Source organism: Vicugna pacos, chromosome 3, assembly GCF_048564905.1.
Source record: "Vicugna pacos chromosome 3, VicPac4, whole genome shotgun sequence".
Classification (NCBI taxonomy): Eukaryota; Metazoa; Chordata; class Mammalia; order Artiodactyla; family Camelidae; genus Vicugna; species Vicugna pacos.
Genome location: NC_132989.1, coordinates 67,885,560 through 67,910,959, shown reverse-complemented (window position 1 = coordinate 67,910,959; position 25,400 = coordinate 67,885,560). Strand labels below are relative to the sequence as shown.

The window sequence follows — 25,400 nt, the reverse complement described above, 5'->3', positions numbered from 1 at the left end:
GAAAAATACGGTATGGCTGGAACACAGAGATTAAAAAATGACAACACCAACACCAGTAACAACCAACAGCTAACATTCAGTACTTACTATGTTATATGGCATTGTTCTAAGTGATTTATATGTATCATTTAATCATTAAAATCCTGTTAGTAGATACTCCTAAAACACTGATTTTAAATATGGGGAAACCAAGGCACAGAACAGTTAATTGATTTGCCCAAGATCACAAACTCAGGCAGTCTAATACAAAAGCCTATGCTATGAATCAAGCCATACTTCCTCTCAAAGAACAGAATAGCACAAAACAAGGTGTAGAAAGGCAGATCAAGCTCAGGTTATGCAGATCTTTATAGACCATGGTTGGAAGTTTAGGTATTAGTTTGTAACAGGACATTACTGAACAGTTTTAAGGAGAGAAGCATGTGATCTAATTAATATTTAAAAGATCATTCTGGCTGCATATGAAGAATAAATTAGAAGGCAATAATGTTTGACAGCGAGGTACTCCTTGAGAATAAAATTAGGAATAACTAAAATATAATGGTTTCACTGAAAAAATATAACATATGGATCAGGCTGGTAACACTGAGCCCCATGATCAACTTTAACACACGAAAAGAGAAGTGCCAAGACACTGCTATGTGCTTTCTGGTATAATGCAACAGACAGGAAGTACATCACAACCGCCTATCATGTGTTCTTGGGGGGAAGAAATTCAAACCTGAATCCAATCGAGGCTAGATCTAACTACAAGTTTACCAGAGACAGGACAGAGGAACAGGCTAAACAACACCATGAGGACAGAGCCTGCCAAATCCAGAATGTGGAAAATTCTACATGACGAATTTGATAAATAAACAGCAGGGAAGGGGGGTGCTGTTATTGATTACAAGAGACTCAAGAAATCAAATCAACCAAACACAATGTGTGAACCATGTATGGAAGCTGATCTCAACAATGTAATGATTAAAAAAGACACTGATGAGGCAACTGGGGAGCTCTGATCACTGATTAGATGTTAAGAAATTATTATTGGCTTTATTTTTGGAATGATAATGGTATATATTTTTTTTAAAAATAGTCCTATTTCTTAGTGACACATACTTAGTATTTACAGGTAAAATTATATCATGTCTAGAATTTGCTTTAAAATAATGTGGAGAGGGACAAGCAGTATAGATGAAACAATATGTACCATATGTTAGTAACTGTTGAAGCCAGGTGATGGATGCATAGGGGTTAATGTACAATTTTCTTTGGATTTCTAAATGCTTAAAACTTTTCTTAATACAAAGTTTAAATTTTAAAAATGTGGGAGTCTATCTAAGCTCCCCAAATGCAACCAAGGAGAGGCTGTAAACTCAGGGAGGAATGATCAAATACAAAATCTACAAGTGCTTTCTTTCCCCTTCAAGAACATGCAACATAAAAGCAGATAAACATGACAAAACAGGCGATTTATGACAGGTGATTAGGCAGCGCCCCCAGCACTCTCTGGGGGAGAGAGGGTCCTGACATATCCCAGTGGCAGGTACAGACTGATGAATGAGACTACTGTGGCACTAAACATCCAATCCACAACCCTTACTCATCAAGCAAACTTCTGACTGCAGTTTGGATTCCATGTGGCATTTTTTCTATGGAAGAGGATGTATTTCTAATGACTTACTAATAAATTGCCATTCCAGTTTTATATCAGTCTCTATTAAAGTATTCACAGGGTAAATCAGTCCATTGAGCCCAAAATCAAACGTCCTAAATAAATAACTAGAAGTCAAAAAGCCCAGACTTTACAAGCTGATAACCACATCAAAATACTGTCAGCTTTTCACCACAGAACCTTCTCTGTGCTATGACACATCCTTCATATAGTAATAGAGCTGTTACTAAAATATGCACATTTAAAACAAATAGAAAATAAATTTCAAATGTACCATTTATTAAGTGGCTATTAGTACATCAGGCATTAGATCTCTCGTATACACTTCACCAAAATCTTAAACCTGGAGGGGGCACATACTATTTCCATTTTACAAATGAGGAAAAGGACATAAGTGACCTATTCCAAATCACACAACCAACTTCAGGATGGAGACAGAATTCAACCTAAATTTGAGACTAAGCCAAAGAGCCTCTTAAATTGTTGTAGACTAGATTCTTGTGGGTTTTCATGGTTATTAAACCCAAAATGTAACCTCTGTGAGTATGTGTTTAATCATCTGAGTACCCAGGGATACCCAGGAAATGCCAGGCATCCCGTTAAGAGTTGTGGGGAATACACAAAGAGGAACCATACACATCCTATTCTCAAAGAGGTTTCATCTAGAAAAAAAAATTTAAATAGAAGATAATTATGAAGAGTGGAAAGTAATAAATGCCATAGGCGAAGCAATATAAAGAGCTAAAACAATTCAGAAAAGGGATCAATCTAAAAATTTAAAAATATGATGAACATATAAACTTGTTACACAGCTGATTTTTAGGCTGGCTTGCACTAATGGATGGTGTACTAAGTGATGGATATTTCTTTCTAGAGGAACAAATGCAAGGCTAAACCATAGAAGGCTAGGCTGTACCACCAGCAAGCACTGGGACTTTGGGCAAAGCCCTCAGCGGTCTCACTTAAAAATAACACAGGCACTGACTTACAAGGTCATTTCTGCGTCTGAAAACCAAAGGGAACAAAACATTAATTTTTTTAAAAACCAGACAGACTGGAAACAGCAAGCTGAGTTCACGAAACAGGGTGAAGACACAAAGCCCTCTCGATAAAATCATTAAGAGCACACCGTCTCCAGGAGAACTAGATAACTGATACTCCTTAAGTCACAGTGCCAGAGAGATATGAGCAATATGAAGAAGCAGAGGAATAACTCCCAATTCAAAGATTAAGAGAAATCCCCTGAAAGCACAATCTGATGGCCTACTAGATCAAGATTTCAAAACAGGAGTGATCAAAGTACTGAAGGAACTAAAAGAAATAGTGTTTGGCGATATAAAATATGTCAAAAATGAAATTGAAGCTATAAAGAAGAACCAGGTAGAATTAGTAAACTCATTTGCTGAGATGAGAGCTGATCTAAAGGCTGTGCAAAGCAGGCTAGATAATGCAGAGGAACGAATAAGTGACCTAGAAGACAGGACAACAGAAAGCACCCAATCAGAACAGCTGAGAGAAGAACAAATAAAAAACAATGAAAATAATGTAAGGGACCTATGGGATAATATAAAGCATGCCAATCTACACATAATTGGGGTTCCAGAAGGGGAAGAAAGAACAAAGGGGACTGAAAAGGTATTTGAAGAAATCATGACTGAAATCTTCCCAAACCTAAAGGAATCAGATATCCAAGTACAGGAGGCTCAGAGGGTCCCAAACAGGAAGAACCCAAACAGACCCAGCAAGACATATCATAATCAAGATGGCCAGAGTTAAGGATAAAGAAATGATCCTAAAGGCAGCAAGAGAAAAACAAAGAGTGAGTTACAAGGGAACCCCCATAAGGCTCTCAGCTGATTTCTCTACACAAACACTACAGGTCAGAATGGAGTAGCAAGATATATTCAAAGTCCTGAATGAAAAAAAGATGCTGCCTAGGATACTCTGTCCAGCAAGGCTATCCTTTAGAATAGAAGGCGAGACAAGCAAAAACTGAAGGAGTTTAGCAACACTAAACCCATGCTAAAAGAAATATTGACAGGTCTACTCTAAATAGAAAAGAAGCAGGATGCTATAAAAATGAGAAACTCATAACTGGAAAGGAGATAACTGCCATGAATTACAAATAAACACAAAATTGTAAAAGAAGACATCTAAATCATTAAGAGTGGGAGAGGGAAGCAAGGAAAGCCACTGTGGAAAACAGTTATGGAGATTCCTCAAAAGACTAGGAATAGACTTATGATATGACCCAGGAATCCCACTCCTGGGCATATATCCAGAAGGAACCCGACTTCAAAATGACACCTGCACCCCAATATTCATAGTAGCACTATTTACAATAGCCAAAACATGGAAGCAGCCTAAATGTCCATCAAGAGATGACTGAATAAAGAAGATGTTGTATATTTATACGATGAAATACTATTCAGCCACAAAAACCAAAAACATAACGCCATTTGCAGCAACATGGATGTTCCTGGAGAATGTCATTCTAAGTGAAGTAAGCCAGAACGAGAAAGAAGGAAATACCATATGAGATTGCTTATATGAGGAATCTAAAAAACAAAACAAAACATAAATACAAAACTCATAGACATAGGATACAAACTTGTGGTTGCCAAGGGGGTGGGGGGTGGGAAGGGACAGACTGGGATTTTAAAATGCAGAATAGATAAACAAGATTATACTGTATAGCACAGGGAAATATATACAAGATCTTGTGGTAGCTCATAGCAAAAAAAAGAAAAATGTGACAATGAATATATATATGTTCATGTATAATTGAAAAATTGTGCTCTACACTAGAATTTGACACAACATTGTACAATGACTATTACTCAATAAAAAAATCTAAAAATAAATAAATAAATAACCAGACAGAATAATTATCTCTAAGGTTCTTTCCTCCTTCTATATGAAAAATCTACTTGGAAAAAGCAGGTTTAATATACTACTTTTTAACTTTTAACTTACATTCAAGTTAGATTCAAAATTACTAAAAAGAGGAAGAACAGGCCCTCTGGAGTCAAAACAGTATTTCTACTGCACGGATGCAACACTTTTAGGTGAACTGAAATTTCACTCTGCTGCTTAAAATCCTCCAGGGACTCCCATGACCTCCGTACTCAGACCCATAGAAGGGACACATGAAGCCCCCTAGCATTACTGCCATATAGCCCCTAAAACAGTAACCAGCTAGAGTACATCTCTGCACTCAGGCCCTGGGGCAGCTAAAGGGTATGGAGGAAAATATTCTTGAAAACTCTTCATGTGCCAAGCAGTGCAGATACTATTTACATTACCTGTCTCATGAGGACAGGAATTTTTGTCATTTATGTTCACTGCAGTATTTCCAGCACTTTAAAGAGTCCCGAGCGCACAGTGGATGCTCAGTAAACATTTGTTAAATGAATTAACAAATAAGGGAGCCCCCACCCTCGTGACACTTATGGTCCAAACTAATACTACCTTAAGAATTTGGAATCATTTTCAGGTAATAAGTATAGGCATGTTTGTTTGTATGTATGTATGTACGTATGTATTTATTTTACTTAACTTTCCATATATTAAACTCCAATCTGAGTAATTTGACTTTAATGAGCATGTTTAATATAAAAGACCAAATCAGATATTTAAATATTCTTCTGTAGACTTAATAAAATGACCAGTAAGACAGCTTAACTATAAAGACTTTTCATAAAAACAGTATTATTTATTTATATGTAGCTTATAAAATTAATTACAGTAGAATAGGTGATTGTCCCTATCATATATGATATTTAAACCTCAACTTCCTTATTCAGAATTAGTATTTTCATGATTCCATCAAGGCCTCCCAAATCAGGATATTTCAAGATAATCAATGAATTAGAGCATTAACCAGATTAAATTCTTTGGACATAAAATGTAGGAGGAAGGGGGATTTTAATGGGTATTTTATTCGAGGGGATAATGTCAACAAACTTATTTTTGACTTTCAGTGGTACCAAAGCTTAAAACTTTTTTTTCACGTTCTTTATTTAGAAGTTAAGAAGATAAAATTTAAATTAGTATCAGAAATTTTATCTGTATAAAAACTATAGTAATAACAGCTGTGATTTATTAAGTAGTTCCTATGTGCCACAATATTTTAATGACCTTGTCTGTATTTTATCCTTTAACTCTCATAATTTTATCCCCATTTTACAGATGAGGAAACTGAGATATACAGTAACCTGCCCAGGATCACAGAGCTAAGAGGATCAGTAATTTAATACAGCCACTGGCTGGCTCACGAGACCTCACTTGATTTCTAAATCGCTCTGCCTGTACTGTGCTATGCTACTCTCTACCACAGCCATAGCTCCTGCAGCCTAAAGTCATTTCTCAAGGTTAAAAACCACCACCACCACCACCTCCACAACAAAAACCTTAAAAAAAAAAAAAGTGCAAGTCCCATCAATTTAGAGTTTGATGATGAAATTACATTTTATAGAACAAAAGATAAAGTAAAATTTATTTCATTTTGAAGCCTCTGTCTCTTAACTGATTTTATTGCAAAAAAGAAAAATGCTGCTCAATTTGCTAGTTAAGACATATTCCTTCAGCATGAAAGTTCCCATAAAAAATAAAATGCTATCCAGGCTGTCATGATAGTAAAATTAGAATAGGTCAATGAGCACAGGTACTTTGAATGACTAGAAAGAAAACAAAACCCACCCATTCAAAAAAGACTACAAATATTTACATTTATCAAGAGTAAGAAAGGATAAGTTACAGTTGCAAAACTGCTTCCAAAATAGTAACAATATGCTGAGTTCTCAATAGGAATCAGCAATGTTCAAGTGCTTAAGCCCAACAATTAACTTCGCTGACTTTCCCAGGTACAAGAGAAGAAGAAAAAATGCATTGAAGAATTCCCCTGCACTCTGGTTCCCCCAGGAGTGCATGTGTGTTGTGTGTGGCAATGTGTACAGGCACAAGTGAGGGATGAGAAGATAAATATTAAATGGAGTCCCAGAACTCAGAAGAGCTCCAAGATTTTCCACAGGACTAGGTTCTGGGATGTTTCCCAAAGAAAAGACTTCCATGTTAAGAAAGTGGTGGCATTCTGACAAACTTAATGCTTACTAGGTTGGTTTCCTAAGATAAGAACGTTCTCTATAGAAGGAAACTGGCCACTGGGGTGGGGGAAAGTGGCCCATGAAAACAACTCTGAATAGAATACTCCACAAATTGGACATACCTCTTTCCTGCTTCATTTTTACCACAATGGAGGCCAAGAAAACCCTTCTAAAACACAGTTCTCTGCTCCTCAGGTGCAGCAGCAACCTGGATTTAGACTGTTTCCACAACAGGAGCACCAATACCGGTGGCTTTAACCTCAGGTGGGCCCTCCAAGCGCCTCACTGTTCAAGGTGGGCCATCTCTCCCACTCCTCACCTCTCTGCCCAAGGCTCTGACTGACCTTCATTCTCTACACTCTCAGAAGGTGGCCTTGTCTTTTACCACTTTCTAGAATACCTGCCCAAGAAGGCAGAGCTCTGTTCTTGGATGTATCTCATGCACTTAGAATAGTGCCTGTCACATAGCAGCCACTTAGAATGAAGATTTGTTTATTGAATGAATCAGGGAATGAATTGAGGAAACGAGTCCCTCCCAGTCTCGTGCCCTTTAACCTACAAGCTTAACCCAATCACATCCCTCCCTCCAGTCCAGGAGGAAGACATGCCTCCTACCTAAGGTTAACCACTCCTCCTGTGCCCTGGATGGCATTCCCTCCCGTCTTTCTCCTCGGTAATTATCCCTCTGCACTGTAATTTTTAAATGCTGCTTAGCTATAGACTCCCTTCCCAGTGCCTAAAAAGAATGCTTAGTCCCATTTTGAAAACAAAATCAAAACAATCTCCTGAACCCTAGAGCTTGCTGAAGCTACACTGTTCCGGAGAAGCGTAGTCCCCAGGAGAAGCCTGCACGTCCTTCATTAGCACCATCACCCTGTGGCCATCTGGCTTCCATCCCAGGCTGCTCAAACTTCTCAGCACCACTGTTAAAGGACCACTGCTCACTCAATCTAACACGCACTTTTTGCCTCATTTGATGCTTCTGCTGCATGGCATCCTGGCTACTCATTTCTGGAAGACCCCTCGTCCTGGCTTTTTGACACTGTTCTCTCACTGTTTGAGGCCGACAGTCCTCTTAGCTTCTCTGCTGCCCCTTAAATGACTACTCCCCCAGAGAGGCCTGTCTGTTTTCTAGAAATATCCTTCATGAGCTCATCCACATTCAAGGTTTCAACCAATACTTATTTTTCTAACGATTCCCCAAACTCTATCCTTAGCCCAGTTCTCTTTTCCTGAATAGCAGGCCTGGATATCCGGCTATAAAACTTTCCCACGTAGATGGCCATAAATACATCCATTTTTACTCACTCTGCACTCTCGCCTCACTGCAAACTTGCTTCTCTTCTCCTGGTTCCCTAGCTCACCCGATGGGTGACCAAGCAAGTCTCCTTACCCACTACGTCCACAGAGCTCACTGTCAACTCCTGTAGCCACCGCTACTTAGACCGCTTTTGAATCCAGCCCCTGTTCTACTCTACCCTAATTCAAGCCATGAATCTTGATTAAACTGCCTCAATCAACCTAGTATACAATTAAATCTGAGGATCTCCAAGACTCCAACCCACTTCTCTCTCTCTCTCTCACACACACACACACACCCTTCCCCTCAACTCTAAAACTTCCTCTATACTACTGCCTGAGTACTTACTCTAAAACACAAGCATGATAATAACTCTACTAGCTTAAAATTGTTCCTTTCCTCACCATTACCTAAAGCAATGGCCTCTAAAGTGGGGTACAGGAATAAGCTATTTTCTCCTCCTTCATTTCTACCTTTATATGTTTTATAACATACATGTACGTGTGTATATATACACACACATAGTAGGATATGCAACTGAAAAATATACACAAATGAAGGAATATGCTCAAAACCTTTCATTGATATGGGCACCATACCAAAAATACGTGGAGGCCACTTATCTAGAGAAAATACAACCCTCTCACAGTCATCACATCTGGCCCTGGATTAACCTCCTGGTCAAATCTACTTTTATATTCTGAGTTTTGCCAAACTACCTTAACTTTCTAACTCGCACATCACCTTTGAAGCTGTACTGATACTACTTCCCTGCCCAAAATACTTCTCTAACAACCTGCACCGTATTTTCCCTCTCCCACTGCCCCCCACCCCTCATCAACTCTACCTTGTTTTTGATGGTGCAGAACAAACATGACTGGCTGTGTGAAGCTTTCTCTGACCTTCCCAGGCGGAGGCGGGCACTTCCTGCTCTGTGCTCTCAAACACAACACACATCTCCATTACACCACTTAAATCACAGTAATCTAATTTCTTGTTTACATGACTGTCTACTCATCTTTGCATTGCCAGCGCCTAGCATGACTCATGACACAAATTAAGTGCTTAATGTTTGTTATAAGTGCTCAAGAGGCACAGTGTTAGGGGATAAACCATAGCAACACCTTAGTTACCTGACACAGTTGAGAGAGTTAAGTGCTCTGCTTTGCTGAGATTTGGGCTGATGATCAACTTTAACTTTTAAATTTTAGCCTGTGCTTATATTATGCATTGAGTTTTCAGATGTTGGTAACAGGGAGAGACTTTTAGAAAGCCAACACTTCATCATCCACCAAATTCTAATCAATTAACCGTCAACAGTGTCAACACATTCTGAAAGATGCCTTGTATAAATTTGAAAGCTAAGGCTCAGTGATTCTGGTCAAACATGGCAAGTTAATTGCATACATTTATCTTCCTTTTCTGAAATTACATTAAAATGAAAGTGAAGGGGAAGAAAATGTGTAAACCCGTAACACCAAAGAATAGAAGTGACACTAGTGCATAAGTAATTTTAATACAACTTTAAACAAAAATTTTTAATACAACTTTGAAAGAAATAATTTTGAAAGAAGGAATAATACTTGACTTGGCAAAGCCAAGGAAACTGTATAGTGCTTACAAAGAGTGAAGGGATAAGTGAACAACTTGCTGGCCAGAATTTAGAGGCAAGGGAACTGCAGGAGTAGGTGTGAAGTATGGGACTGAACCTGGGGAGCTGATCTAAAGTTTAAGGAAAAGAGCAATGAAAGCCCCCTTTCCACCCTACGCAGTCAAGCCACTTCCTTTCCCAACAGCAGAAAACAATGGTGGAGCATTAAGAAAATGGCTGCAAACCAAATCATGCCCCTCAAAAACCCTTCCCTTTATGGTCTTCAGTTTACAGCAGGTGCTATGCCTCTGAGGTATACCATGGAAGAATATACTTACCTTGTTCTCAGAATGCCAAGAAATATACATACTGGAAGACTGTTCTCTAGAGAAATTGGACAGCCTCAGAGAGAAGACCTACAATCTCAGAGAATAGATCCCTACTTACTGACACCTGGAAACACCCCAAGAAAAAGGCTGTTCCCCACCTAAATGCCTAACATGAACCTCATCAATGACAGGCCTCACTGAGTCACACAGAGCTTCTAACTGGATTTTTAGTGTCTCACTCTTATACACAGCTGAGAATCACCAGATATTCCAGGAAAGTTTCCAACATGAAAGAAGAAACTAAACAAATGAAAAGGGAACACAAAGAACATTTAGGGAATAGAAAACAGAACTCAAAACATGATAAATGTCCTCAAATTGATGACATACTGAGAAAGAAGTGGGAAATTATGGGAAATTAAATTATGGGAAATTATGGGAAAATTAAAAATCCAATAGAAGTTTTAGAAGATCAAGTCAAGAAAATTGCCTTAGAAGGCAGAATAAAAGGAAGAAAAAAAACTGGCAGATAAGGCAAAAAGGTTACCATCCAATTAACAGTTCATAAAGAGAGAAAATGTGTAAGAAACCATTTTTTAAAAAAGAAGAAAATCTTCCAAATTTAGAGAAGCTGACAGATTGAAAGGGTCCATCAGTGATTTAAAAAAAAAGTGGTAAAAAACACAACAAAATAAAACATACAAACAAAAATCCCCATACCATATCATGAAATTTTTGAAAAGCAGGGAAAAAAAGAAAGAAAGGAAAAAGAAAATCCTAAGACCTTCCAAAGTAGGGGAAAAAGTAACACATGAAGGAATAGGAATCAGAAACAAGCCGGCCTCAACAAGAAAACTGGAAACTAGAAAACAACAGATCAGTGCCTTCACAATAATGAGAGAAAATTATTTCCTGTCTAGAGATCCAGGGGAAGGGCACTTTCACATATGCCTCAAAAAAGTTCTCTCCTACCTAGTCATTTTCAGGTAACTACATGAAAAGGAGCTTCAGCAAAACAAAGGGATAAACCAAGAAAGAAAAAAAGAAAACACAGTGTCCAGGAAACAGAAATATGTTGTCCTCCACCCCACCTCACCCTGCCAAAAAAACTTAAGGGAAAGTCTAGTATGAGAACCACATAATCTGCATAAAGAGTAACCAGTCCATATAGGAGCAGGAATGCAGAGGGCTATAGAGTTTTAAAAGCTACCAAGAAAATAAAAATATCCATAGGTATTTGATGCAGTGTAGCAGGCAGAATTCTAAGACAACCCTGAGATTACTGCCTCTGGTGGACATTTTCTGCATAAAACTTTCACCCTGAGTGTGGGTAGTAAGGTTCAACAGGACGGGATATGACACAGGTGATTAGATCACTCATCAGTTGACTTTCAATTAATTACAAAGGGAGTTATCCTGGGTGGCTCTGACTTATTTAGAGGAGTCCTTAAAAGATGACAAAGCACCAGAGAGGGGCTCCTCCTGCTAGCTTTGAAGACATAGCCTCGTTGAGTTCTATAACTGCAAGGAAATGAATTCAGCCAACAACCACATAAGCTTTTGAGAAGATGCTGATCCACGGATAAGACTTGAGTCCCAGCTGCCACCCTGACTACTGCCTTGTGAGACCCTGAGCAGAAGACCCTGTTAGAGTGCCCAGATTCCTGACTCACAGAAACTTAGATAAATGGGTGTTGTTTTCAAGCCCCTAAAATTGTGATGATTTGTCACACAGCAATAGAAAACTAATACTATGGCATGTAGGCAAACTTAAGGATAGCTAAACAGGATAAACAACTTAGAAAGAAATCATACTTCCTCCAAAAGCATAAAACTTCAGGAGTCAAAGCAGTTTCAGGTAGTTTCAAAAATAATATATTCAGAAATGCCAGAAAGCAGAAGTCACTCTGAAGAAATGAGTGTAACTGGTAAGTACTGCTGGAAGTAATCAGGTTTAAAGAGATAGAGATCAGTTTCAAGTTGCCCTGGATCTTTTAGCTTATGAAAAATAGATACAAGGCTCAAACAGGGTTTTTCCCCCACAGTTCAAAATCATAATTTTTCGCAATTTGCGAGCAGAGAAAAAAAAAAAGGCTTCAAGAATCCTTGAAGCTTCTGAATGGACAAAAGTTTTTCATGTGTAAGCTTCATTTTCCAAATCCAATGACTCTCTAAGTAAAGTCCTTGGATAAGCAACATGAGCATCACTTGGGAATTTGTTAGAACAGCAAATTCAAGGGCTCCACTCCCAGAACTACTGAATCAAAAACTCAGGTTGAAGCCCAGCAATCTATATTTTTAACAAGCTCTCTAAGTGATTCTGATGCAAGTTCAAAATTGAGAGCCACTAACCTAGTGATAATGCCACTGCTCTGTTATGCTCTGGTCTTCCTTCCTGAGTCAAGAGTTAAAGCATTTCCAAACATACTGTATCCCACCTAGATTAAAATACCACAGTGACTGGCACATAGTAGGAGCTCACAATATGTTTGCTAAACAAATAAGGGATCGGGCTTCAGGTGTGTTTCTTTCACCAGAGGGTTTTTAGAACACATCGGATATGAACGCCTTTAGGCAAGACATGTTCTCTTCACTTTTCCACAGTCCCCACCATCCTCATTGACTTCCACATTAGACACATTTTTCTACCCAGCCAATGACAGCATTAGTTTGGGATCTCTGAGAAAAATGATTCAGAAAGAATAACAATTTTAAATCTGGATACAATATGGCCCAGCCTTCTCTTACAAATTCCAGTAACTTACAGCTATCTCATGATGATGCAGAAATTGTACAATATGCTACAAGTGATCCTTCCACTTGTGTGTCTCCTGCTCCAGCATTAAGTCCTAAGAAAAGTGTTTCAAGACAACATCTCAAGTTTTCTTTTTCTGTTCTGAAGTCTTCAGAGAAGGAGACTCTACTTACGTATTCCTTAAGCCCATGTGTCCAATAACGACAAGGGCACTTAACAGGGCTTTGACTGATGGAATCTACAATTTAGAATCAACTTTGGAAATTCTACACCAAACACATGTAATAACATTTCAAACCATTTATGAGAATTCAAAATAGAAGGCACTGAACAGAGATTTGATTACACTAAAATTAGAATGCAGTTTGTTTCAGTACCATCTAAATGGAAAACAAAATACATTTAATTAAAACTCACTACCAAGATACTAAGCTTACACTAAATTAGAATTTGTTTTTTAACTATGAGGGTAAGAGCCCCTCTCTAATTGAGTCTCTGTGTATGTGAGCATCCCTTTAGGATCCCCTGACCTAATGGTAAGAGCCCCGAGGAGCTGGAGGGACCCAGTACATGCTCAGCCACTTGATAGCTGCATAACCTCCCCTAAGTCACATTTTCCCTTTGAGTTTTGGCTCTTCCTGCATAAAAAGTGGGGATTAGTGCCAACACTCTGATAGCTGACAGCAGAACTAACCCTTACATTTAAACAAGAAACCATTTTTGCTGTCATTAGAGCAACTACTTTTTTAAGCCAGTTTTGAAAAGAAAAATAAAATTTGAGATAAGCAAGCTAAAATTGATACAAACACGTTAAGTATCTATATGTAGGAACGGTGATTGATCTGTTAACTTGGTATTGTGGGTATTAGCTTTTTTTTTATACCCTCACCCTTAAAACCCAAGTTTTAAAACTTAATATATTCATCATAGAGAAACTTAAAGATTCAGAAAGACTCAAAAAAAACAGAATTTCACAGTCATACCTTCCAGAAATAAGCATGGTAGCACTTTCAGGAATTTCCTTCAAATCTTTTTATGCTTATGCAGAATGTGTTTTATATAGTTGAGAATATACAATTTTGTATCCTGGTTTCTAACTGACCACTGCACCATCTTTGAAAATATTTTTCAGGGTAGCTTCCTACAATATGACTAGCCTATAATTTACTCACAGATCATGATGCTAATTACTTCAAATATACTAATATGCCACCAAGTGAAATTAAATAGAAATACTGTCACTAATGTCTTATTTCCCCCCACATGAATACAGGCATAGCCATTATTAAATGCTAAATATCAATTTAGCATTTAATAATCAATGAAAGCAACAATGAAAATAGAAAACTAAAATTCTATACATTATCAGTTAAGTAGGGAAAAAGTCATCCTGCAAGATCTAAAACTTATTCTTTTTAATCAACAGAACCTCAAGAAAGATGAGTTTAAGGGTGATTTGGGAGTCTTCCCATTCAGCTGAATGTACACAGATCCCTGGCAATACTGAGTAAACAAGAGTAGGTGGAATCCTCATTCCATAAACATCTTGGGAGCTGGCAGGGTGATTAAGCAAAGTAATGAATTTTAATGTTAAAAGCCACATGACAGAGATTCATGACTACAGAGTAGGACAGCAAACAGTAGTTTTACAAACCAAATAAGCAAAAAAGCAGCACAGAAAGGTAAAGGGATAGGCTAAGCACACTCAAACATTATAGCTGGTTCAAAATAATTGTCCCATATAAGTTTACTCATGTTCAGACTTACCTTCCATGAAGGAACACTGGCTGACAGAAATTTTCTAATGTGAGGACTTCGAGCTCTCTGATAGTCAAATCCACTTAAGATAATTTCCTAGAGACTGTTATTAAGAGTCTAATGGGGGAAACTGAAAGTAACTAGGGCAGAAAATTCCAACTCACACACAAAAAAGTCTTATTCAGAATAATCCTCTTAAATTTCTTAAATGAAACAGAAGGAAGCCAACACTTTCAGATCGAGACATGCTTAAATGTAAAGGTGAAAGGATCCAACAATTTATCAAGAAAAATTATCAGAAAAATAATTGGTACACCAACTTCTACCCAATTGCTAGGAATCACGATTTTCTGTACACTGCAAATGAGGTCTAATTCCCCAGATTCTTTCAACTTATGCTGCACACATGTGCTCTGCTAAGAACTAGGTGGTTAGGAACCTCTATGTATAGTACCCACCAAGATCCATTCCAAGGCTGTGGCTCTGTGTCTGTTATGGCCCCCCTACTAAGGACAGGGACAAATTAGGAGCAAGCCCTCCTGTGGGTGGGCTGGAGGTCAAGCATACTCTCTTCTACAGCCCTCTGGACCTGCAGGCATGTGCACACGTGGATCCAGATGTGCCAATAGATATGACATGAAAAACATGACTTAAAATGGCCTTAGAAAGAAATGATAGCTGCTTTGGGATCTGTGATCCCCCAGCACAGTTTTTTGTTTGTGTTTAATTTCGGTCTAACTCTCGTTTGGTAATTTTACAAAAAGCCGTCAATTCTTGAAATGGCTCTGCCTTGAGGAACTGGTGCCAAACCTTTTCAAAGATAACATGGAAATGCTTCATGTTTTATGGGAGAACATTAAAAGAAAAGGTCCATAAAGCAAAGCAAAAACAAAACAAAAAACAAAACAAAAAAAACTACTATTAGGTGCTAAGGGATTAAAGTGATTTTTCAAAAGCTAGAGAAAGTGCTAAGGTAAACTGTACTATGAAGAGCAAATACTGACTAGACTGCTAATTTTTTGGATTTTATAAATAATTTTATATCCTGATACAAAAAAAAAGAAAACAATGCATTTTTGCCTTCTTCCAGTATTCTACCTTACAACAGAAAAAAAAAGTTATGTGTAAATGAAATTCTGCTCTTAAATAAGTCATATATTCATTTTACATATTTAAAATTCTGTTAGCTACACAAGAGCCATACTGGGTTCCCAATTAATTATTGGGGGGAAAAAAAACCTAAGAAGGAATGGTTTGTTGTTCTTTTTCCCCTTTGCAGGCTCACTAGATAGTAATTTAGTTTTGCCCCTGTAAAAGTAATTCTAAATTATACTTACCAGAAAAGTGAGATTTTTAAAAACCTTTTAATTAAGTTAGAAAAAAAGTTGAACTCCATGTAAATGAGAGATGCCCCCAGTTGAGTAATAACTGAGCTTACTCACCATTTGTGGTAAATATGAACTCTTTGCAGGACAAGGTTGGTGACACATAGTTTACTTAATGGTGAATAAATCTGATTAAATAAAAAAAAATGCTTCCAGCAAAAAAAAAAAACTTTTAAAAACAATTTGAGAAATAAACAAAATATAAGTGGAAGGTAAAAACAAAGCACAAAAAAGATAATACATACATATGATTAATTTCAGCCTCTTCCCTAAAAAATGTTGCTTAAAACAAGCAGTGTTGATTCTAAACAATTTCATCTTTTTTGTCAGATATTTTATTAGAGAGCACAGAAATGACCAACGCATTAGACTTAAATGACAGATGAAGGAGAATCAAGCTACAATTAAGAGCACAAGTTCACTGAACAGTCTGCCTCTTTTAGCAGTGATAATGGATATCCTAATTTTACAGTATACAGAAGGTTATGTTGTAAAAATTAAGATTTTTTTTTTACCTGAAAGTCAGACTAACAACATGATTTTATTCACATGTTGACGACCACTGAATGATAAGCCTTCAAAAAGTTTTACCTACTCTTGCAATGCCCATTCAGTAAGATTTCAAAAGTTTATCTCAATTCTTGTACATGGGTTAAAATGTACATAAATAAATACTGCTAATCACATGGAGAGTCTTTTGAAATGAAGATACTTAATGAACCTAAAACCTTACATTGTCTCAAAAAGCACTCAACTTTTCAAACCTTAACAGAGAAGTCTTTCTGATCTCTAGGAAAATCTTGATTTATTCCACAAAGATAATGAATCTCATAAACTATATGGTCACTCTTTATTGTGTAAGTCACAGGTCAAATACACAAACAAGAAACTGCACATTCTACTCAACTAAACAGTTGAGAAATAAAGCTATTTAAAATGTCTTATATTCAGTCATTTAAAAATTGTATCAGGAAATATTTAAATATTTGGAACTCAGTTTCCCTACTCTTCCATCCAGTGAGTCAGATTACTCTTAAATAACAAAACAATTGAGTAACTAAAAATAAATATTTCAGCTAAACACCAGAGATCTGGGGGAAGAAAAACGAACACATGGCAGTAGGGAGGGTGTACCTTTGAAATTTAACCACCTTTTCATCTGAGACACTTAATCACTTGAAACTAAACTGAATTTACAAACTATGTATAAAGACACTTTCGTCAGTCCCTTAACTGCCATAAATAAGATTAGGTAACTATCCTAGATCACTTTCATGATTCTCTAATCTCCAAAAAGAGAAGTCACAACAGTCAGGTTTATACTGCAACTCCACTTCAAAATTATTAAACAAATTAGTGTACCGAACCAAAATTAAGAGATTTCCCTAAATGCATCCTTTATGTATTTATATTTTGAAAAGGATTTTTTAGTGTGTCTATTTATTTGCTCATGATAGGTCTGCAAGTTTATTGTGAAAGTTCAGTAATTCTATTCTAGAGCCAAGAAAACAAAATAAGGAAAACTATAAGTGAAAGAAATAAAAACAGAATCAATAATGATTTTTTAAAAAGGATTGATTTCCACATAATGTTACCAATCAAAATGACATCTTTTTCTGTGTGTGTGGTGTTTTGGATTCTTTTTTTTAGTTGAAGTATAGTTGATTTACAATGTTGTGTTAGTTTTAGGTGTACAGCAAAGTGATTCAATTATACATATATGTGTGTACATATATATATATTCCTTTTCAGAGTCTTTTCAATTGTAGGTTATTACAAGATATTGACTATAGTTCCCTGTGCCATACAGTAGGTCCTTACTGTTTGTTTTTAAGAATTACATAATCACATCCTAATATGCTACCCCTAATCACTATTTTATTATAAAAGTACAGTTGATTTACAGTGCTGTATTAGTTTCTGGTGTACAGCATAGTGCTTCAGATCAATCGATCGATCTATCTATTCCTTCTCCTGTTCTTCCAGATACCCTTTAATTACTTCTTGGGGTAATTTCAAACATGTTCTCACTCTTACCATTCAGTTTGTATGCCAGCTAGAAAGTACTTTTTCAACTCCCAAATTCACTATTTCATGGCCCATCTGAGAGAGTGGTTCTGCTAGAACACTGCTGCTAGAACACTGCATGCTGTTTCCCACATTTTTACCTCTCCACACAAAATGCCCTGATTCTGAGAATGTCCCACTCAGACAGCCACACACAACTCAACACCATTCTTCCTTTCCCCTAACCATGGAGTCTTCCAGGGCCTGCCCAGCTGTCCACTTCCCCTATCCAGCCATGGTTCACTGTTCTGGCTTGGTGTTTCCACAGGATGCAACATACACAACCAAAATTTAAATATTTAAAACTCTTTTCTCATGCTACTTCCCTGATCCTTCATGTAACTGTTTTGCTTAAAACACTTCAGTGGCTCCCACAGCTAAGAGTAGTGTTTTTCAAATTACTGGGTTGTTAAATCAATGTATTGGGTCCCAGCCATCACTCTTAAAAATAGAAGAGAATAGAAAATATCAGAGTACCTCATACAAAGGATATTATTTTGTGACGTTTTTATCATTTATATATGTGTGCACTAAGTTGTGAAATAAAAATATCTATCTTACTATAATGGATCACTGCTTAAAAAAAAAAAAGCTTGAAATACACCAGCTTTGTTTGTTCCTCAAGGCCCTCTAACCTGCTCCCTGCATAAGGCTCTAGGCCCATCTCTTGTTCAGACTCCATAAAGCCAAGTCCATCATGCCAAACTTTTTTACAGTTCCTTGTCTAAGTGCTGTCAATCACACTGTTACCTCTGCCTTGAATGCTCTCTCATTTGTCTACAAGGCCCACCTGTACCCATCTTCCATTATTTAATACCAATTACCGCCTCCACAAAAGCTTTTTTATCCCTCCCTCAGCAGCCAATATCACACATACACACACACACTCTTTGTCCCTCTGTGATGCCTACATTACAGTCCCTTAGACATTTCACTGTACTTCGTAATTTTAGGCTTGACTGTCTTCCCAACTTCTAAACTATAAACTCCCTAAGGGAAGCAGCACCTTTTACTAGTCTCTGTATCAGAAGCACTGAGCTGCTGGACACGCCACAGGGGAGAGGTTCAAAATCGGTAAAATGAACAAATGAAGAATTAAGACGTCTATCTAACTTCTCTGATGTTAGAAATGACCTGGTGGGTGCCTTTGTGACAAAGCCCATTCAGGTTGCAGTGCTAGATCAAGATTTCCGCATTTTAGCTAAAGTCCCCGGACAGTAGCCTGAGGCAGAAAGAGGTGTCAGCTTCCACTCCCAGAAGGGACTGGTTCAGGTTGCAATGTAGCAGCACCCACTTCCACACTTCAGGAAGTTATCTGGGGAAAGGTGGAGAAGAGGGTTTCCAGAGGCACCCACAGGCAGGTGAGATAAATCAGAAACAGCATTATCAAAACCAGTAGCAGGAAAAAATCACAGCTGAAAAATAACTCTTAATGAGAAGGGGGAGGGGATATTTTCTATTCCCTTGTTGAGGGCACTAAGTTGCCAATATGAGCTAAGCAAAACAAACAGTAGCATGAAATACCTCCTTGAAGTTATGTGATTTCTGTTGCCTACTCTAATCATTTCAAAATAGCTCCTGACTCACTGCTCTCATTAGGAGATAGTACTTAGAGGACTGGGGTCAAACCTTAACAGAGACTCCTCGCTGAGGCTTGGAAGCTTTTCCTAGACTTTAACCTTACATATATGAATGCTCTCATTTTTAGGGGGGTCTGATACACCAGTTTCACAAATCAATACTTCCACTGCCTCCACTGTAATTAAAAATAGTTCGGGGGCAGGGAATAGCTCAGTGGTAGAGCGCATGCTTAGCATTCACGAGGTCCTGGGTTTGATACCCAGTACCTCCATCAGTAAATAAATAAACCTAATTACTTACCCCCCAAAAAATTTAAAAAAAAATAAAATAAATGCAGTTCAGGCTGCATCCAAGATACTTTGATAGACTCTGCCAACTGTCAGTTTCAGCTGTTCTTTTCCACTCCCACCACAGTTTATAAACTACTATTACAGGAACCTTAGATTTGTTTTCTGCCTGAACTAATCACTTATTTTCTTTGAAAAAAAATTCCTTTTGCTGCAACTTTGCCCCGGACTTGCAATTATATCCATAATTAAGGCAAAGATAAATTCTGATTAAAACCTAAAATCAGTCAAAAATATATTCATAAAATGTGAAACTTCACCCACATTAAATTTTACATACTGGTCAGAGTAAGGTAATTTAGGATTGCCTGGGTAAAACTTTAAGGACCATTTAAAGCTCTGTTTCCCGTAAGTAGGTACAAGAGGCTTGCTTATTCCGCACTTATCAGGTACAAACACCTATCAAGTGTGTGAATTTCCACAATGCCTTCTCTGTATGCTGTCCTCTTCCACTTCCACCTGCCCATCCTCTCTTGACAACTCAGATGAAACAAGTCACTATCAAGGAGAAGGAGTCCTAGCCCCAAAGACAGACTTGTAGAAAAATTGTGCCATGAACATTTGCTCCTTTGCCTCTGCAGCCCACCTTTAAGACTTTATTAAGGACAAATAAATTAGTTTATCAACACATTTACACTGAAGTATCTAAAAGGTGTGCTGTGTCAGGGGGCTTATTTTCATGCATTAAATATCAGTCCCATGCATATTAAGTTCTTCCCAAGCTGCTCTTGGTAAAACGACGAACAGTCATACAGCTTAAAGGTTGTGGAAAATCAGTTTTCTTTCATGATGCTACCAGTTCACAGAGTAGAGAGAACGCAGCCTTTAACATGAAAAATTGCCACTTGATTTTTTTCTCTGACACGTTTTAAACAGAAGAGCTGCAGACTCTCAAGGGAAGCCATATTTCAAAGGTTTTGAATGGTAGTCTTTTTCAGTATTTTCTCTAATTAAAACTGGTACAATTCATTCAAAATATTTCCAAATGCCATAATTTTCCAGCCTACACACTTAGAAACTACTTAGAGAAGACAATCTCTCCATCTGAGAGATTTACTTCAAGAAATCAACCAGCAATCATGAAAACAGGAGGAGGAGAAAAAGAAGTAATTCACTTTTACAGACTGGAAAAAATTTTAGAACTCACCTAAGACTTTCATTTTACAGATAGAGTCCACAAAGGTCAAGCAATTTGCCTCAGATCACCACGCTACTAATAGCAGCACTAGAAATAGAATGAGGTATTTTAATTGCTCTTAGCAGTACCAGCAAATTATTCGTTATATATATTCTCATCACTTTGTCCTTTAAGCTTTACAAACAAGTACCGCTCCTTCTCATCAATTCGATGAAGGACTCCTACAATGTACGTTCTACATTTTCACACTTGTTCAAGTTAATAAACTTCAAATTCTACCTCCAACAAAAAGGGCAGTACTATTAACAACTTTCCTCCGAACGTTTCAAGAAAAGTTTAGGTGTGCACACCCCTAAACTGTCACAATGAATTTCAGTGTCTATCCTTTCAACCTCTGTCCCTTAATTACACTTTACAGGTATTTATTCAACCACCAAGAGACAAAGAAAATTCTAGAAGTTCCTCTTTGACAAAAAACATTGACAATCCATCAATGAAACGACATCATTGCTCCATTAATCTATTATGGATTCCTGGCTTAAATTAGGAAGAATCAGTAGCATTTTATCAAGTTACTGTGTGAAGAGTTAACAAAAGGTTGGAAAATGCACTCTTGATTGACCATGAATCTGAAAGAAGCTGTAGATTTGACATTGTTAACACAAACGAAAGACTTTATCATAAAAACAAAAAAAAAACAGAATAAGTGAACGAGTTCATTCAACAAAAAGCTTTTTCCTATTTAGGCTCTGATCTTCAACGAAGTGCGGGGCACTGTAGAGCCCTCATTAGTAAGACTTCCAGATGTTTGCTATAATGCCTCCAATTAATCAATTTTATAGATTTCAGGTTTGGCTATTCAAGGGCAAAACAGAGGGCACAGTGAGGGCAACAATTTACATTGGCTCATTTTCAAGGACTGTAGTCTAACCACTCACTACTTTACAAATGTTCCTTTGTGCACCTGATTATTCTCAAAGTACTGAGAGAATGGAGGACTTCTCTTTGAAAGACACGAACAACAAAACCTAAGACAACATGACTTTCACTACACGCTGATGCAGCACTTTGACCTGGAAAGGGCAGAATGTATTGTCTTCTTAAATACTGCTAGTAAAACTATATTCTCATTACAAGCAATATACGCATGTTCCTTAATTATGGCCTCCGGCGTCACTCTACAAAAATAACTTGTCAAAAGGTTAACACATCTCACCTATATTTTTAAAGTACGACCAGCTTAGCAAGGTGGCAAAATTGTTTGAAAACATAAAACACAGACAATTCACCACCACCGCTCAGTAACATACATACATAAACAGACTGTAAGAGGTGTTAAGCACAAAAATCCTTACCCCATTTTGCCCAATGAAAACTTGCTCTGAAGTTTCTGCTCTTATGCTACGGAATAACTTCCAAAGGAATTTCCCCGTCTGCTATTTCGCAGTTGCTTTTCCACCTCCCGAGATCCTTTTCTGGAGGTATTTCAGTGATGCTGAAAATTCAGTTAGTTCCCTTAGTTAAAATGATTTCTCTCTGGTAAACACCAAAATGTTCAAGCAGAGGTGGCATTTGCTTATTAGGGTGAAAATGCTGCGCGGAGGAGATAGCGGTCGACTCTATTCCACAAAATGAGTCTACGTGCCGGGAAACGCAGAATCCAGCTTCACCGAGTCCTATAAAAAATGAGTTCGGTGGTCATTTCGCTCATGTCCTTCTCGACACTCAGGGAGAGCCAGGTAACTCGGCCTCTTCGGTGCTACTAAGGCTGCAGGTTCAAATTTCTCCACCACACCAGGTCCCCGGGGGTGGAGCGTGCAACCCAATGCGACGAGCACTTGACAGATCCCTGCGAGAAAAGAAAAATCCTAAAAGCAGTACTGCCAGTGCTTCCCTGCGCTTACATTAGAAAAAGCTATGTAGAAAAATCTCCTCGAAGTGCAAACCCGGCAGCTCGCGACGTGCACGGCACTCCACATGGGAATCTGTCTTTTAATTTTTTTTCCCCTCCTAAGACAGGGAGCAGAGAGGAGGCGGGGAGGAGGAAGAGCAGGCTGGGCAGGATCGATTCATTCTCCCAAAGAGAATACACGGAGCCATTTCCAGGCTGGCAGCAGGCTGGGGGCGCAGCGCACGCCAGGGAGCAGGGGGAGGGGGCCGGATCCCACCTCCCTCAGCCCCTGCCCGCCCCCCGCCGCCGAGCACAATGGAGCCCGGCTCGCGCACGGCCCTTCATTCGCAGCTGTCCCTCTTCCCTCCGCTCTTCGGAGCACCGCAGGTCTGAGGCTCCCGGCGGCGGCGAATGAATGAATCAGAGAACCGAGCCCCACGCTGCCCCTAGCTCCGGAGCCAGCCGAGCAGCGGCAGAGGACGGGAATCAAGGGTCGACGGGCGCCCGCTCGAGGCAAGGCGGGCGGCTAATCCCGCGTCAGGGGCAGGGGAACGGGGCTCGAAGCCGCGGAAGAGCCGCTGCTCCAGTGCCCCCACCCCTGCTCCTCGCCTCTCCCGCTCCGCGCCGCCGCCACGCGCCGCCTCACAGTCCCCGGGCCCCGCCGCCTCCTCCTCACACTTCCATCACCGCCCGCCTCCGCCGGCCTCCAGCTCCCACTCGGCAGAGCAGCGCCGGCCGGGGCGGCCCGAAGCCCGCCGCTGCCTCCGCCTCCACCGGCCGCTAGCAGAGCGGAGGGCGCCGCTTCCCGGGTCAGCGCCGCCCGTGAGAGGCAAGCGCGGCAGCAGAGTGGGCTGCGGGGGGCGGGGGAGGGGGCGGGGAGAACGGGGAGCAGAGCGGTCCCTCCCCCTGCTCACGGGAGGGGGCGTGAGGCGGCTGCTGCCGCGGGGACGCGGCCGGGCGCCGGGGGCTGGGGCGCGGGCCGGTCCCGAGGGCCCGATGGGGCCCTGCAGACAGCGGGAGGAGGCGGCAGCCGAGAGGGCGGCGGGGAGGCTGGTGGTCGGGGGTCGAGCTGGCCCTCGTGGGGAGCTAGGCCGGCCGGCGGGTCCGGCGGTCCGTCCTTCCTGTCTTTCCCCCCTCCCCTAGTGGCCGGCGGCGGGCAGGCCGTGCGCTCTGCTCCTCTGCTGGCTCCTGGCCCCGCTCCCGGCCGCCACAGCCTCCTCCGCGCCCCACTCCAGGTGCTCCCGCTGTGTCTCCATCCTCCCCGCAGGAGGACCTTTAAATAGCAACGTCAGCGCGCTCCTCTCCGCACACACGTCACCCGCCGTTCACGTCACCGGGGTGCGGGGGATGATGTCACGCGGCCGGAAGTACTGCTAAATTAGGGAAGGAGTAGGGGGAGGAGGACTCGGCGAGCTCCTCTGTGCCCACCTGCTCTCGCTTCTCCTTAAAGGCCAAAGCGCAGGAGACAGCCCGAGAGGAGCGGCAGGAGGAGATTTCCTTGCAACAAATGTGCCAAACACAAGTGAATCATTCATAGCAACAGTGCCGAAGTGTCAAGCGGGTGATATCCTATCTCCCACTCCCACCCCTGTTGCAGCAGCTTTCCCGGGCTTCTCAAGTCCCCACTAGCGCGGAAATGTGGGAGGAGAGACTGATCACAGTGGTAGATATGTTTCCAACAAGACGAGGGGAAAATCACCTTAATTTTTGAAAGTTATTAAATGCCATTCTGCACTTAGTAGTCGCTAAAACTTTTTTTTGGTGTGTGGCACCTAAATCATGAATTTCAAGTGAAGCCATGAGCAATGTTATAATGACATAAAGGATAGTAATGGTGGGTATCAAATGATCTAAATGTTTTCAGTTGCAAAACAGCATGTTTTGGCGTGGGATAATGAGTCAGTCTTGACTTAGATCCCCCATAGTTATCGTCATATGCACAGCAAATCCCAGGGTATCCTCCTCTCACTTCTGGTTTATCAAGACTATGAATTCCAGTCTATGGAAATTGAAAATAAGAATGACTACCAAATTCTTTTTCTTAATATTAATACAAGAGCATTAAGACTATTTTTGTCTTCCTTAGTTTTGACTGTATAACATATAACACAGTATCTCTTACGTATATTGTTACTCATTTCCTATATGGCAGGGAGGGGTAGCCGTCTATCTATAGGTTTACTAGATACGGTTTTGTGTGTGTGTGTGTGTCTGTAAGTCATACTATGAATGCTCTTCAAATTGCCAGTTACTACAAAGTTTTTTAAATGTCCTCATTATTTCATAGTTTATTATTAGGTAGACTCAAATAATGAACTTTGATTTGATCTGATTTAACTTGATAATCATGGCCCAGAAATAGAACTACTACAAAATGCCAAAGGCTATTGCTATTTCAGAGTTAGTCTATAAATTCAGTGACCATGTTTTCCAAACTGAAATCCAAACACATCATGTAACAATAGACAAAATATTTGGAATCTGAAATGACCT

At 39.6% G+C, this 25,400-nt stretch overlaps 1 protein-coding gene across 2 annotated transcripts in view; it reads right to left on the bottom strand.

Annotated features, from left to right (window-relative positions):
- Positions 1 to 23,756, bottom strand: part of HOMER1 (homer scaffold protein 1) — a 135,506-nt gene extending 111,750 nt beyond the window's left edge. Inside the window, exon 1 of one of the 2 annotated variants that reach the window (XM_006197602.4) lies at positions 22,372 to 23,756. In XM_006197602.4, the coding sequence (XP_006197664.1) occupies positions 22,372 to 22,376 (5 nt within the window). In that variant the 5' untranslated portion in view covers positions 22,377 to 23,756. The remainder of the gene's footprint in view (positions 1 to 22,371) is intronic. The other variant, XM_072958460.1, reaches the window with a different exon arrangement.
- Positions 23,757 to 25,400: the final 1,644 nt, after the last annotated feature.